Below are 15,049 nucleotides of genomic sequence, written 5' to 3'. Positions count from 1 at the left end.
GTCGTTGACAGCGCGCGGGTCCGATCCGAGACCCCGCCGTCATGTTCCACCCCCACACTTTCTAGTGTGGTGTAGTGTACTGCGTACCTATACATAAACGACTTTCCGCTCCACCGAAGTGGAAGCCACTGTCTCGAACCCACCACTACATACGCTACACATTGAAACCTGTGCCAACCACTCCTCCTCCTTCTCCTCCTCCTCCACCTCCTCGTCGAAGATCTCGTGGACGTCGTGGCTCACCCTTTCCCCGCGCCTTTGTCAACGCTGGTTGGGTTGGTGGTAAAGCTGAAACGGAGGCTGATGGAAATAGTATGGATCAATTATCGTTTCCAGCAAACACGAAGGAAAACAAAAGGAAAAAATAAAAGTCAACTTCCGCTCGAGCGAAGAAGCCTCAAAACAGCAAACTTAGCCGGTGCAGGTGACGAGGAGGCTTGGCTTGTAAGCCACCAAAGGACGGTCTGGAACCCCTGGTTTCAGCGACGAAGCTTCTTCCCCGCATTCTTGTCGTACTACCTACCCTACCTACCCATACCTATGGTACCGACCTCTATGAAGGCATGCAGAAAGTTGCATAACCTTTTGCTCCTTGCCCGGCGCAAAGTAAGCAATCTGATCACTGAACCCTCCAAACTGTGAATGCTCTCTGGGAACACGGTCGGTTTACTGTGAGGTGACGTCCGAGCATGTCAGGCAACATCTTTCAACATGACAATCGAGCCCAGTCCTGATTAGAATCTAATCAATGGGCTGAGAATAGGAACAACATTGAAAAAATGAAGAGAAAAATCAGCAAGTTGTGAAACTGATGCGAAGCTATCGGTTAGCTTGCCCGATGGGAGTTCGGCCAGTTCCAGAACTGTCGGGCCATATCAGGCCACCCGGCGCGAACCGGTGGTCGTGGTGCTGACACATCCTTGCTTACCGAGAGTTACAGTGAATGCCGTCAATGGCTTGGCACGCCGCCTCCGGAACCAGCCGATCGGTACCATTAAGCCCCCCTTTTAAGGGGACCGTTGCTCTGCGCAACGGATTCCTAAACATCAACACAACAACAGACACATTGGCCGTCTACGCTGACCCAACTTCACTAGCATTAAGTAGTTCCTCTTTTCTATTCATCGCCATTATATAAGCATCGGCGCCCGCTGCCTGCCAAATAAGATGCGGACTCGCTCCTGTACACAAATAACTACGCTTAAGATCCACCAGGTCCTCCGAGCAGAGCGAACCTGCGCACGATGCTGGGTCCATATTCTTGGTACTGTAAAGATCCGTCAGCAACCAGACTGCCAATGGTAAAAGGGTAAAGAAACATACCTCTGCCTTGGTGTGGCAGTACGACCGGAACTCGGGCGTCTGACCGAGCAAGCTACCACCAAACCACGGGCCGTGCCGTTGCCTTTTGTGGGTGATAACCTGGACATCAAGACCACCGCTCTTTGCTCCACCGCTGCGCACCTCGCTGGCCTTGATTCGCGTATCGACAAGCTGCTTGATATCGCGCTGTAGCCTGCGACCAAAGTCCTTGTAGAGCGTGCTGCCACCCGAAAGAACAATGTTCTTGTAGAGACCACGACGGACATCGATGGGCGAAGACTGAATGACACCATCAACAACCACGGGCAGGGGCGTAAGGAAATCGGACGAGTAAATCTCGGGGTTGAAGAAGATTTCGGGCGCCATGAAACGCTCGTAGCCAACATCAACCGTAACTTGGCGGCCACCGGGCTGGGTAATGGTGTGCTTCAGGAATCGGCTGCGATCGCGGTCGTACTTGGCAAACTCCTTGACAATATCCGGACAGACGTAGCAGTACTCCTCCTTGATCTCCTGGGCCGTCTTGAGGGACGAATCGGGCTCGCCGCGGTCACGGAGAAGCGACTGGACAAAGTAGGTGATATCGCGACCGGCAATAGGGATCGACTTGATGGACGAGCCGATAACGTAACCTTCGGCGACCGGGATAACGTGTGTCACACCATCACCCGAATCAATGACAGTACCGGTCAAGGATCTGTCCTGGACCTTGGATGATGTCCAGGAAGCCGCAAGGGCCAGAACGGCCTGGACGGCAATGTAGAGACCGGCGCAGTTGAAGGATTCGAAGAAGATCTCGGCGGTGTTTTCGCGGTTCTCGGGAGGGTTGAGAGGCTGAATCGACGTGTCAGTGCTGCAGACGTAGTACTGATGTGGCTTGGAAAGTGTAGTCTTACGGGCTCAGTGAGGAGGAAGTGGTGGTCCTCAGGCTCTACTCTCAGATACTTGAAGATGGAGTTGGACCAGAACCTTTCCATGTGATCCTAAGCTCCAGTTAGCTCTAGGCATTTGTGACATGCCATCTAGCAGCCTGAACGCACCCAGTTCTCGATCTGTCCGTGTCTGATGGGATAGTGCAACCCGTAGCCTAACACCGTCAGCACCCATTTCCGTTGAGGCGGTGTAGACCAACGTACCAGGTCCATTGGCGGCCGCTACGGCCTCGTCGCCGATAAAGTAGTCGAGGTCTTCGGTTCCGCGCTTTGCTGAGAGATGGCCACCTGGACCCGCGCCGCCGGTGAGGAAGGATGGCTTGTTGGCTACGGCGGGGCGGCCAGAGCCCGAGCCGCCGGTGCCTGCCGAGGGGCTTTTGGTCGCGATGGCCGTCGGGAATACGAACGAGGGGGAATCATTGCCGGCGAAACCTGCAGACGACGAAGAGCTTGGTCAATCGGTGGTCATTGGATATCTTGGGGTGTCGGAGTCGCGAACCTAGCTTGGAGAACCCCGTGCCGCTGGTTAGGGGATGTTAGCGATGACGGCCCCGGAGCTGTTAAGGAGCGGGCGGGGTGGAGACGGGACACTTGGATGCACGTACTTGTCCATGACAACGGCGGGGGTTGTGTTGGCCATTGTTGCGGTGGTGTGCTGCTACGCGCAGCTCGTGATGATTGCGGTTTGGTAAAGCAACGGCTGTTGTTAGTTGGTGATGGATGAAGTGACGGGGCGGGAGCGTGGATGGGTAGTGGATAGGCCAGGCGGGAAATGGAGGTTGATGTCCAAGATTGTACGTGCCTGGCCGAGCTAGCTCTCCTTACTCGTCTGGCTGACAGCGCTGCGTGGTACTGTGGAGGTACCTGTGCGGCTGTGCGCCAAGACCGCGAGGTCCCCGTATGGTACGGCGGTCCATTTAGTCAGTTGTGCATTTCCAGCGACGGGACCTACGCCATAACTGGAGATGACGGAACCAAACACCTCGCTGCCACCTGCGCGCCATCCGAGCCCCCCGAAACCTAACCGATGCCCCGGTCCCAAGCATCGGAGTTTGAAGCACACGGCCCGGGCCCGGACGATGATGGCTAGGAAAAAGTGGGGCCGATCGGTATCAAAACTGTAGCGACAAGGCCAGCCAGACAGGATGTGTCCTTCTAAGAAGGAAGGAGATACTGAATGGAAAATCACCTCCAGCCAGATTCCCTCACACCTGCCATTTCTGTCGGATTCATTTCAGCTTCATCCTCTCGAAGCAAGTCCACTTTGCGGAGAAGCTACACACACTCACAGCTTCTCACTTATCACAACGAATCATCAACCTGTCCAGTGTCCACATTCCGTTTCGTCTCTCTCTCCGTCTCTCTCTCTCTGTCGTATTCTGTATTTTGCCACCTTTGCCTTCACACATCTTCATCCCGCCCACCTACTGTATCCAAAGGGACTCTTCACCCCTCGGGCCACCCTGAGTGCATCATCTAGCTCATTGGGCATCGCTCCAATCTCAAATACCCCTCAAGACATTATCACTACCGAGCATTATTCCCATTCATTGTTTTAGCAGGTTGCTTTTACGAGGGACACCAAGTCCGACCACCCTTTTCATCTCATCCACCCGTTCCGATCTTCTCCAACTCTTCGCCCTTGCCTCGATAAGTCTTTTCGCCCATCTTTGTCCCAAGGCACAAAAGTCACCCATGACACACCAAAACTAAGGACTCTATGTGCCCTCAGAATACAGACTCGCTTGAAAGACACATGCTCGATTACCAGACAACTCGACCTCGCCAGATCACACGCTGCTTCGACTATCTCCTCGAGTCGTTCTATCACAGCTGCGCCCACGATGAGCAGCAAAAATGCCGAGCCCGGCCATGGGTCACCTGAATCAGATATGGACATGTCGGACAGCTCCTCAGAGTCAAACTGGTCTGGTGATCATGAATACGGATTGGACGGTGGTGTCGAAAGGATATGGAAGCGTACGACGAAGCCAGTTGCGGCAATCTTTGTCCACGCAGGTGCAGGGTACCATAGCATTACGAATGAAAAGGTTCACTTGGAAGCATGCAGCGAGTAAGTTGAGTCAAGAGTCATCAGGTGATCCCTTGCTGATGCGGTTGTAACTAGAGCCTCCCGTGTCGCCATGAGGTTTCTGAAAGCCGGTGCTTCTGCCCCCGAGGCTGTCGAAGCTGCTATCAGGTGTTTGGAGGACAAAGAGATTACGAATGCCGGCTTCGGAAGTAATCTCAACATGGATGGAGTTGTCGAATGTGACGCAACTGTAGTCGACCATCTGGGGAGGAGTGGTGCTTGTGGCGCTGTTTCGGGTACGCCCAAACCGACAGTGCCACATATGAGCGGCCAGAAACGACATGCTGACACTCGTTGACATATGCAGGCATCAAAAACCCCATCTCGCTTGCCAAGTTAATTCTGGACAAAAGTAGTCAGCCTCTTTCCCTCCGAAGAGTACCGCCGAATATTCTCGTGGGCCTCGGAGCTAGGGACTTTGCCGAAGAACACGGGATGGCTACCGTACCAAACGAATACCTCATTTCCAAGAACGCAAAGGATCGTTTTCTCCGCTGGAAAGAGGACTTGAAAAAGGCGGAAGCAAGACAGATTACTCAAAGTAGTAACTCCTCTCACATCTCACAAGTGTCTCTGAGAAACCTAGAGACACATCGCCCGTCGCCGACACCGAGTGACTACGAAAAAGCGGCGGAAACGCTAAACGCGTCGACTTTGCGACGGGACCACTCGAGTGCGATTTTGACTGGGATATGGAACGAAGGCCAACCCGACTCACCATATGGTAGAGGGTCCCCTTTACTGGGTGAAAATGGATCACTTGGAAGTGTCCCTTCAGCCATACCTCGCCCACCTCAGAGAAGTCTCACCAACGGAAGCAAGCCAGTCGATCGAGCTGCCATGAATTACGTGTCAGGTGCTTTTCAGTCACGCGCCAGTACTGGAAGCCCAGCCGCCATGAAGAGGGCAGTGGTACGTCACAGTCACAGTGAAGATATTGGCTATTTCCCGGCTACTGGGGAAACCCCGAGACGATCTCCGTCATTGTCAACTCATGATGGGTTTGTGAGCGTAAAGGAAGACCACAACCAGAGTCTGAACACCATGGAGAACCAATCGGAGGAACACTCACTTTCGCCCGCCCAGATCAGCGACCCGATGTTTTCGAATGCACCGAAGCAAAAGGAGGACGAAGATCTGATAACCGACACCGTCGGCGCAATTGCCATAGACCTAAAGGGGCGCATCGCCGCAGGTTCCTCTTCCGGCGGCATCGGCATAAAGCACCGCGGTCGCATCGGTCCTGCTGCTCTCGTCGGAATCGGAACGGCCGTGATCCCTGAGGATTCTGACGACCACACAGGCACATCGGTAGCCGCCGTCACCAGTGGTACAGGTGAGCACATGGCTACCTCGATCGCCTCAGCAAAATGTGCAGAGCGTCTGTTTGAAAGCAGCCGCCGCGGCTTTGGAGGACACAGCATATCGGAGCTAGATGAGCATGCGCTGCTAGAGGCCTTCATCCTGGACGATTTCATGGGCCATCCGGGCGTCAAGAACCAACCGTCGGCGGGTGCAATCGGAGTCATGACTGTCAAGAAAGATCGGACGGGGTACTACTTTTACTTTGCACACAACACTGATTCTTTTGCATTGGCTAGCATGGCATCAACGGAACGAGAGCCGAGTGTTGTGATGTCGAGGCTTGGAGAGATTGGGCCGGTGGCTCAGGGTGGACGTAGGATTCGGATTGATTGATCCAAGTTATTTGCTGGCGACTATTACTCTTAGAATTACTCGCTTAGTGGCTTTTCGTTTGGCTAAGGCTTCCACGTTCTTGCTTGGAATTGTCTTCAACGAATTCGGAGCTCGGCATAGAAGGCGTGGATTCAACGGCATTCATAGGCGGGCTTAGAGGGAACGGCGTTCATGAGCTGATGATACCCTACGTAATACCCTTTAGAACCGCGAGACTAAGTGGAAGAACCTCAAAGGAATGTTGTGGAACCTGACCTACCCTAATCGATCCCCTTGAGCTTCTCAATGATAATATTATCTATCGTACCCTATTTCTTCGTGACTCATGGCGTGGCGGAGTTTAGTGATGCATTAGTACTCCTCCATTTCCTCGTTTTCGCAGTCCACGATGAATTAAATTGTTTACACGCCCAGCACATATCAATGTATGTACCACACGGCCCGTAAGGCGGCGCAATTCGGACTTATCAATGAAAAGGCTTCGCTAATAATATTGCAATTACGGTTGCAGAAAGGATATCTCTCGCCAACAAAGTGACTTCGCCCTTTACGAGCTACAACTGCACTGCATAGCCTTCTTCTGCTGCGGCACATCCCCCGTCCATCTCTCCTCCTCCGCTTTATCACCCTGATAAACGCCCTTCCCGGTCGGTCCATCCTCAAATTCCTTCCCCGTCCACGCATCCTCAAACGGATGCGTAGCCATATGCAACACCCTCTTGAGCACGTCCCGCTCGCCCTGCTTCTCCACGCGGCGAATCACCTCGTCCAGAATCCATCCTCTTGGGATAAAGCTAGGGTTAACCCTTTTCATCGCAGCAACACGCTCTTCCGAGTCAGCTGCGGAGGTGGTCCAATCCTCCTCGATCCGTACCCGCCACTTATCCAACCACTCGCCCACGCGCTTGCGAGCCTTTTCCTTGTCGGTTCCCGGTCCAGGCACCTCTTCGACTTGAGAAAAAAAGACTTCAGCTGCCTTTTGGCGGGCTTCTTCGGTTTGTAGGTCGGCGGTCTTGAGCGTGCTGAGACGCCGGAAGAAGAGGTTGTAATCGAGCTCGAGGGCTTCCATAGTGTTGAGGAGGGAGTCGAAGAGGGAGTCAAAATCGGATTCTTTGTACGTCTTGAGCCCGAGGCGCGCTGTGAACAGGCGCTTGAACTCCCCCATGAAGACGGCTTTGAACTCCTCGCCGGCCTGGGTGATGAGTTTGTGAGCGCGTTCCTCAATGGGTTTCGAAGCGGCTTCGTCGTCGAAGTTGAGCCCGTTGGTCACAAAAGATTCGGAGTCGACTTCAGGCCCGGCCCCGATCAGCTCGCCTAGGGCTTCGCCTAGTCGGACTAGGTTCCACCAGATGATAGTCGCTTGGTTGCGGTAGCTGTAGCGCAGCGCGAAGTCGTCGTGGTTGGGCGTGTAGTTAGGGTCGAAGTTATCCATAAAGGCGAAGGGGCCGAAGTCGATGGACAGACCCATGATGGAGGTATTGTCCGTGTTGAGCACGCCGTTCATGAAGCCGTAGATCTGCCACTTGGCTACCGTCAGAGCGTTGCGCCGGATAATTTCGCGGTAGAGACGGTGGAAGCGGTTTTCTTCGGCTCCAAGGGGGCCTTCGATGGTTTCTTTGGGAATTCCCCGGGGAGGTTCGTCGCCGGGCGCACCCTCGGGATCGGCTAAGCGCCCAGGAAGCTTGTCCCATCCGCCGAAGACTTCCTCGCCGATGTAGGTGGCAAGTTGCCGGACGAGCTTGCGGTCGCCGCGCGCGCGAAGGATGTCGAAGTTGCCGAAGCGTAGCCAGCTCTGGGCCATACGAACCACGATGGCGCCGGGCTCCATGGTCTCACGCCGTACGCGCGAGTGAGGGAGCAGGCTGATGGCTAGCGCGCGCGTGCTGGGGATACCGAGGGCGTGGAGGTTCTCGCTGACTATAAACTCGCGGATGCTGGAGCGTAGAACGGCCTTGCCGTCCGCAAAGCGGCTGTAAGGCGTCATGCCGGCCCCTTTGAGCTGAACCTCATACCGGACACCTGTTGCCGGGTTGGTTCCCTCAAACAGAGAGATGGCGCGCCCGTCACCGAGTTGTCCTGCCCATTGACCGAACTGAAAACCTCCGTAACATTGAGCCCATGGGTAGCCAGGGCCAGAAAGCGTCTCTTCGTCCCATCCGATGATCTTGTTGCCTACTGCTACTTGGCGAAATTCTTCCGTGTCTGCTTCCGACAGTGCGAGACCTAGATCGCGCATAGCAGCTGGAGAGACGGCTAGAAGCTCGGGGTCTTGTTGCTTTTCGGGACGAACCCAGGTGAAAATGGCATTCTTCACCTGGCGAGGACCAAGGTCATCGCGATCGGCCTTGTGGCTGTCAGCTGGCGTGGGGAAGGCGGCATCTGGTGGGAGAGAGGCAGTGAAGTGCCATGATTTGGGGAGGGCGGATAATGTTGTGCCGTCGGATGAGAGGGGATGTGTCCCGTTCTCGATGGCGGTGCCGTTTGAGGCCATGATATGTTTGGTGGTACTGAAGAAGGCCGAGAAGGGTTGGTTGGCATATGGAATGCTTTTCAGATGCTGAGCGAGAGCAAGACAGCGGGCTGCGGGTTGCAATGAGCGCATCGAAGACAAGACAGTCCAGTCGCCTGGTGAGAGGTTTCACTAAGATAATTGGAGTAAAGAGTAATTGTTCTCGGCACTTCACTATGTTATATACGATATTAACCTAGAGGTAGTTCCAGTGGCAATACGCTTCTCTGTACATTCTTAGTTACCAGAAGTTTGGGGTAGTTCAACCCAGGGCAATTAGTCAGACAAGGTCTACCTAGGCTCCCAGGTTATCGTGTACACTAGTATACACTAGATTAGAAACTCGGGCAAAAGTTTCCAAAGACATTTCAACTTGCCAATTGTATGTTCCGTAGATGTGCTGCAAAAGCTCCGGGTGGCGGAAAATCGATCGATTCAACTCAACAGCCGGTGAGAAAAGAACTTCCGCTTCAATGCACGCTGTGAAGGTACGTACCTGAAATGCTTGTGCATTGTGCAGTATACTTAGTGTACGGGGTATGACACCTGCCAAGGCTCCACCTAGATAGATAAGATAAGGATAGGTACCTGACTACTGAGAACGTTCTCTTACCTTTGCCTCTTGCCGATCCTGCCAATAACCTTTTGCTTTGTCTCTTTCGTCGGCTTCTTAGATGATGATTGATCCCTATGGCTGCTCCCTTCCCATTTGGTCCATCATTCGGCTCGCCCCCTACCAAAACATCCTTCCGGCGCTCTCGGTATGGCGTCATAGTCGTGACCAATTGTGCCCCGCATCCGTAGCTGTTAGTGCGGGGGGGAGCTTTGTACCGATACCTCGTCAGCTTATGTCTACTTTCTGCCCCTGAATTTCGGACTTGCAAACAACCCCTCGGGCAATACGAACAACCACAACTAGGAGATTGAAGCTATTCCCAAGTGTAGTAAATTCCCTCGAAATCCAGCAGATCAACACTTTCCGTACACCGCCAAGTTCATTATAAGATGAAGGACACTGGTGGTTCGAGACCCAGTGGATCTAACTATCCCGCATTGCTGCGTACACTAGAACTAGAACAGGTACCTTGCTGAATAATTGATGTTGTCGTTGCGCCAGCGGGAATAGCAACGGAGTTGTATAAATAGAACGACAACAACGTCGCACTTGGCGCCCTTGCTCTTTACTTCTATCCTCACGGCAACTCAATCCTTGTTGTTGTGTATATATATCCCCATTCTTGATCACACTTGTGCAGCTTTACTGTTCTCCCAACACCAACAACTTTATCCAAAATGAACTCTGCCACCTCCAACTTCGAGGTCGATGCCACCGGCGTCTCACCCAAGCAAATCCACAACCTCATCCCATCGCTCAAGCTCTCCGATGGCAATGAGATCCCCATGGTTCGTCCCTCTTATCCCTTCATCCCTTCATCCTTCCCTCTCCTGCAAAACCACATTCTAACAAAATCACTTACACTAAAAAACAGCTCGGCTACGGCCTCGGTACAGCCAACTACAAATCCGGCGACTCCGCCGACACCATCTCCGAGCCTATTGTCAATGCCACCTTGACCGCTCTCAACGCCGGCTACGCGCACCTGGACGGCGCCGAAGTCTACGGCAACGAAGTCGAGCTCGGCAGAGCCATTGCGCAATCCAAGCTGCCTCGCTCGTCCCTCTACATCACCACCAAGACTATTGTCCGCGCCGGAGACACAGTCACCCAGTCTTTCAACCGCTCGCTCGAGAAGCTCGGGCTCGATTACGTCGACCTGTACCTCTTGCACTCTCCTTTCTTCGCCAAGAACCCCGAGCAACTCCAGGCGGCGTGGCGGGAAATGGAAAAGATCAAGGATAGCGGGATGGCCAAGTCCATTGGTGTTTCCAATTTCCTGATCTCGCATCTGCAGACCCTGTTTGACATTCCTGGAGGGTTGCAGTACCCGCCCGTCGTTAACCAGATTGAATACCATCCTTACCTTCAGCATGTGGTTGAGGGCGAGGATTTGGTCGCGTTTTGCCGGGAGAAGCACATTGCTATTGCAGCCTATTCGCCGCTGACGGCCATCACCAAGGCTCGCCCGGGCCCTGTCGACCCCATTTACACGCAGCTGGCCAAGAAGTACGGTGTCAGTGAGGCCGAGATTGCCTTCAGATGGTGTCTGGATCAGGGTATTGTGACGCTCACAACGAGTAGCAATGAGGAGAGGCTAAAGGGCTACCTGAAGAAGCTGCCCAGCTTCAAGTTGACACCCAAGGAGGTCGAGGATATCGCGTCAGCGGGAAAGGAGAAGCATTATAGGGTGTGGTGGACTGAGGAATTCGCTGGGGACGACAGGCATTAACCCATGGAATCTGGCCACGAATTATGGTTTTGGTCGGTAGACATGTTTATTATGCGCTCTTGTAGTTAATCTCAAGTTGTTGAATGATCCCTACTTTTGTGAATGTAAGAGTTGTTCGGCGGGGGGAAGAACATGCGGTTTCCTTCAGAGCAACTTGATAAGCATATTGGTCATTCATTCAACCGTCTTACAAGTATTTATAAGTTATATAGACTCATTTATTCATTGGTCCGTAAGCTAAGCGAGCGACTATAAGGTAACTATCATTGATACATGCCCAAGGCCGAGTAATCCATTGCAGGCCATGCATTTGACTTCCATCCATGCTTCCCGTCGTTTCGTTTCCATTTTTAACCTAACACAAAAAAAAGACTAGACAATCATACTTCGGCCCCCCTTTGTTGAACTCTTCATTGTACCATTTTTCCATTATTCGAGTCAACCCTCTTCAGCAGACTTGAGCGCCAAAAGATAAACTCCGCACATTAGGGGAAAACGGGTTCGTCAGAGAACCGAACAACTAGAAAAGGTTGTGTGACTGCTCGTCATCACTAGATCGGGACAAGGCAGATTCATACTTCCTCCATTATGAGCCGCGAACCGGGTCGTCTTGATATTGCAAAATCCATAAGTGATGTTGTTTCCAAAGCGCACGAAGGGGCAGTAGCCTCCCGAGCGTAGGATGTCGGGTGATTTGTTAAATTAGCTGCAGACGAAGATGTTGTGAAAACCGAATCTCATATGTTATAAGTAAACTTCCAGCTGAGAACCGATTGCGAAAATCCAGCGCAGGATTGAACGAACGACGTCCTTTGTACTCGAACATTGTCGCAACAAAAGGTAGTGTATACTTGAAACGAAAGAGGAGAATTGTCGTCCTCATGAGTGAGGGGTCTGTCGTAATACGGCATGCCTTCAACGGTGATAAGTTCCATTGAAGCGAGGACCAGGAGCAACGCGGCCTCCCATGGCAGGGCCAACACCAGGGCCAGGACGAGTAGCAACAGCGTGATTGGTGCAGAGCATGCCGACGCGGGAGCCGAACTTCGATCCACGAAGAGAGACCATATGCTTCCGGATGTGAGCAGCAACAATCTCCCGGTGCTGAGGGTTGGCATGGGTCAGAATGTACTGGATGAGGTAGTTGCCATACTGGTCGCTGGCGATATCGATCAACGGGATGCGTGGACGGTCATGTCTGCCCTCGCAAACGCGATCCAGATAGCGACCCAGGAATTCTGGGCCTCCAATCTTGAGGCACTTCTCAACAACCTTTGAGGCGAACTGGTCCATGCTGTACTTAGCTGCATAGCGAATAACATGATCGATAGCACGGCTGCGGTCTGCGGGAGCACCATGCTCGCAGATATGCTGTATGCACCAGTTTCCAAATTGGCCATGGGCGACGATATCGATGTTGGCAAGGACTTCCTCGATGCAGGGACGCTGTGCATACATCATCAGTAAACATGCGGTAAAGAGGTCATGTGGAACATTAACAGATAATATACCTTGTCTTCTTCCAAACAGTTCTCAAAGATATTCTGGACAACAAGACTACCAGTCTCACCCAATGCAACCTCGTGCCACATGCCATGAAGAGCATCGTTGACGTACTTCATGATCTGCGGGGGAGATTCAGTCCATCTCAGCTCGAACAGCTTCTGCCACACGTGGCATGCGTAACGGTGAATAACCGTCTCCGGGATCCTGCGCAGAAGCTCGTGGACCATGATAGCCTTGTAATCTTCAGGGACAGAATCGAAGGCCTTCTGAACGACGTGGCAACCAAAGGGATCCATAGAAAGGTTGAGAGTGTTGCCGCGGATTGCCTCAGCAATCTTGATGACTTGCTCAGGTGTGCCATGTTCGAAGCAGCGCTGTACGAGAAAGTTTCCGAACCGATTGACCATCAAAGGATAGGCTTGCGCAACGATGGCTTCAACAATGTCATACTTTTGCTCGGGCGTTCCCACCTTAAGCTTCTGCTGAAGGAAGATAGAAGCCTGTTGGTCATTGTTGCAAACAATCTTGTCGACGATATACTTCCAGTCGCAAGTGACGTTGCGGTCCAACAGCCTGCGATAGTTGAGAGGCTCCGTAGCCGGCAAATAGGTTTGTCCTTCGGAAGTCACAGTCTGTAAGGAGAATTAGTCAGTCCAATCAATGATGGAATCTATTTCAACGGGACTCACCTCTGTCTTCCAAGGTGCTCCTGCAGCAGTAAACTCAGTGGCATGCGGAGAGAGCGGTGATACAACCGGCGGCTGTGGGTAGGCCGAATACATATTCATACCTGCGCCGCCCGCCATGGCGTTAGGCGGGCCTCCTGGATAAGCAGGAGTAGTAGCTTCGTAGTGGCCAGGCCCCATGCTGTACACACTGTAACCACCATAGGCACTGGAGGAGCCTAAGCGGTTATCGTATCTGTTGCCTCGACGACCCATGGGGCGGCTCATGTCGTGATCATTGTTGATACGCTCAGGTCGGTAAGTCTCCAGGGCCGATGGCATATAAGAAGGCTCGTATGCCTGGTTCGAGCCACGCATGTTCTGCCACGGTGTGGCCTGGGGACCGTCGACAATGGCGATAGGTCCGGGCGCAAAAGTCGGAGAATAGGAAGATTTGCTGTTGTTCCAAATGGCGCGAGAACGATTGAGGCCTGCAGCCGACATGTCTAACAAAGTATCTCCAGTATCGGGGCGCGCATTGTTGTGAGCCGCCCAGTTGTTGTCACGGCCAAATGGCATTTTGGCAGGGCATCCAAATGCTCCGTTCGTGGCGGGTCGCGAGCCCGAGGGAGATACCGTCGCAACACTGGCAGCCTGAAAGTCGGGATCGACACTCAAGTCTGGCGTTGCGCATACACCGTCCTGGGTGACATAGCGAGTCTGAGCCAGTTCTTGGTCCAGCCGTGAGATTTGGGTCTGGGCCTGCGCAAGCTCTTGCTTCAGACGTAAAACCTCGTCGTTGGTGGGTTGACCGTCGCTAAGCGTGGCACTAGCAGGTCTAGTCGTAGATGCAGTTGTATGGAACCCATCCGTAGCGGGTGTAATGGGAAGAGAGCTGCACGACGACTGGTGATCAAGGGCACGAGGGAATCTGACTTCTTCGTCCGACGGTTTGAAAGACTCGACGCTGCGTTGCTGCAGTGACATGACTTGTTGCTCGGAGATGGTGGCGTACAATTTGTCCATGGAGTAGGCGTCTACGGCAGCCATGGCCTCGTTCATCTTAACCTATGCTATATGGTTAACGGATATAGGCGCTGCTTCCTTGAATGTGGTTCGCTACCTTTGTGTACTTCCGATTCGCTATTTTGGACGTTTTAAGGGCGCTGATGGAGTGTTTTTGAGGGGACGGCTCGACGTCCTAGCAGAGATCGGGTCAGTGATCAAGGCCTGTGGATATGTAGGAGAGGGTTCTAAGGCGTAACAGCCGCGAGATAGATCAAGTGAATATGAAAGGAGTGACTGGGACAAAATACAGGTCCGATGGTTCGGTTGAAGAAAAGAATAAGGTTGTGAGCAAGCAGTGGCTGAATCTATGTTGCTGTGGGAGTGAGCGGGGCTGGTGAGTATCTGGCGGTCGCGTGTCGAGAGGTTTAGTCCCGACAGCTGCCAGTCCGCTGTAATGATTTTCGTCCCGAGTGTGTTGCAGTTCGTCGCCGTCTGAGGGCTGGCAAGGTTCTGACGACCCGGCGGGAGGTGAGGGCAGCAATTTCCCAAGACCCAAAAAAAGAACCTGAAACATGCAACTGAATACGTAACATACAACTAGAATACATACCTGCTGCAAGTTGGGAGACATCAACTCATCGGGAAGCTTCGTGTTCTCGTCCTGAGACTGCGAGAAACTCCTGGAAGCCGAAGCACGGCGCTCGTTGGGCGAGCCGGTGGATGCTGCGACGGCAGACATGGTCGTCTGCTGAGGGCTGGATGTTGAATGACCTAGCCTGAGGGGATTGGAGGGATGCTTTGGGTGCTGGTGTTTCACAATGGGAGGAGATGCTCAAGATGGTGATAGAGAAAAGCAGTAGATTTGGTTCCAATGGCGACGAAAGACACAGATAAATAGAAGCTTGGGGGCGAGATGACCACAAACCGCTTTTGAGAGAACACGGTTGGTGATGGCACCGACAAGAAGA

At 53.0% G+C, this 15,049-nt stretch overlaps 5 protein-coding genes across 5 annotated transcripts; 2 read left to right on the top strand and 3 right to left on the bottom strand.

Moving 5' to 3' along the window:
• Nucleotides 1–1,039: 1,039 nt before the first annotated feature.
• On the bottom strand, nucleotides 1,040–3,087 carry arp-3 (actin-related protein-3). The gene is made up of 7 exons (XM_952086.3): nucleotides 2,861–3,087; nucleotides 2,755–2,777; nucleotides 2,460–2,687; nucleotides 2,364–2,410; nucleotides 2,220–2,306; nucleotides 1,324–2,157; nucleotides 1,040–1,267 (listed from the first exon to the last, which is right to left on the bottom strand). Exons 1-7 carry the CDS (start codon nucleotides 2,893–2,895, stop codon nucleotides 1,202–1,204), a joined length of 1,320 nt encoding a protein of 439 aa, XP_957179.2. The 5' UTR covers nucleotides 2,896–3,087; the 3' UTR covers nucleotides 1,040–1,201.
• A 109-nt stretch (nucleotides 3,088–3,196) lies between these two features.
• On the top strand, nucleotides 3,197–6,348 carry NCU01757 (asparaginase). The gene is made up of 3 exons (XM_952087.2): nucleotides 3,197–4,329; nucleotides 4,384–4,583; nucleotides 4,655–6,348. Exons 1-3 carry the CDS (start codon nucleotides 4,100–4,102, stop codon nucleotides 6,043–6,045), a joined length of 1,821 nt encoding a protein of 606 aa, XP_957180.1. The 5' UTR covers nucleotides 3,197–4,099; the 3' UTR covers nucleotides 6,046–6,348.
• NCU01758 (YdiU domain-containing protein) lies at nucleotides 6,321–8,792 on the bottom strand. The gene has a single exon (XM_952088.3). The coding sequence runs from the start codon at nucleotides 8,645–8,647 to the stop codon at nucleotides 6,593–6,595; it is 2,055 nt and encodes a 684-aa protein (XP_957181.3). The 5' UTR covers nucleotides 8,648–8,792; the 3' UTR covers nucleotides 6,321–6,592.
• A 916-nt stretch (nucleotides 8,793–9,708) lies between these two features.
• mig-5 (menadione-induced gene-5) lies at nucleotides 9,709–11,135 on the top strand. Its single transcript, XM_952089.2, has 2 exons — nucleotides 9,709–9,958; nucleotides 10,045–11,135. The coding sequence occupies exons 1-2, from the start codon at nucleotides 9,848–9,850 to the stop codon at nucleotides 10,900–10,902; spliced, it is 969 nt and encodes a 322-aa protein (XP_957182.1). The 5' UTR covers nucleotides 9,709–9,847; the 3' UTR covers nucleotides 10,903–11,135.
• A 456-nt stretch (nucleotides 11,136–11,591) lies between these two features.
• Nucleotides 11,592–14,820, bottom strand: NCU01760 (pumilio-family RNA binding repeat protein; the record flags this gene model as incomplete). The annotated part of the gene is made up of 4 exons (XM_952090.3): nucleotides 11,592–12,348; nucleotides 12,414–13,040; nucleotides 13,098–14,141; nucleotides 14,692–14,820. The coding sequence occupies 4 exons, from the start codon at nucleotides 14,818–14,820 to the stop codon at nucleotides 11,818–11,820; spliced, it is 2,331 nt and encodes a 776-aa protein (XP_957183.2). The 3' UTR covers nucleotides 11,592–11,817.
• Between the last annotated feature and the right edge of the window lie 229 nt (nucleotides 14,821–15,049).

Source organism: Neurospora crassa, linkage group II (assembly GCF_000182925.2).
Source record: "Neurospora crassa OR74A linkage group II, whole genome shotgun sequence".
NCBI lineage: Eukaryota > Fungi > Ascomycota > Sordariomycetes > Sordariales > Sordariaceae > Neurospora > Neurospora crassa.
Note: the sequence above shows the minus strand (reverse complement) of the source record. Positions and strands in the feature narration are given on the sequence as shown.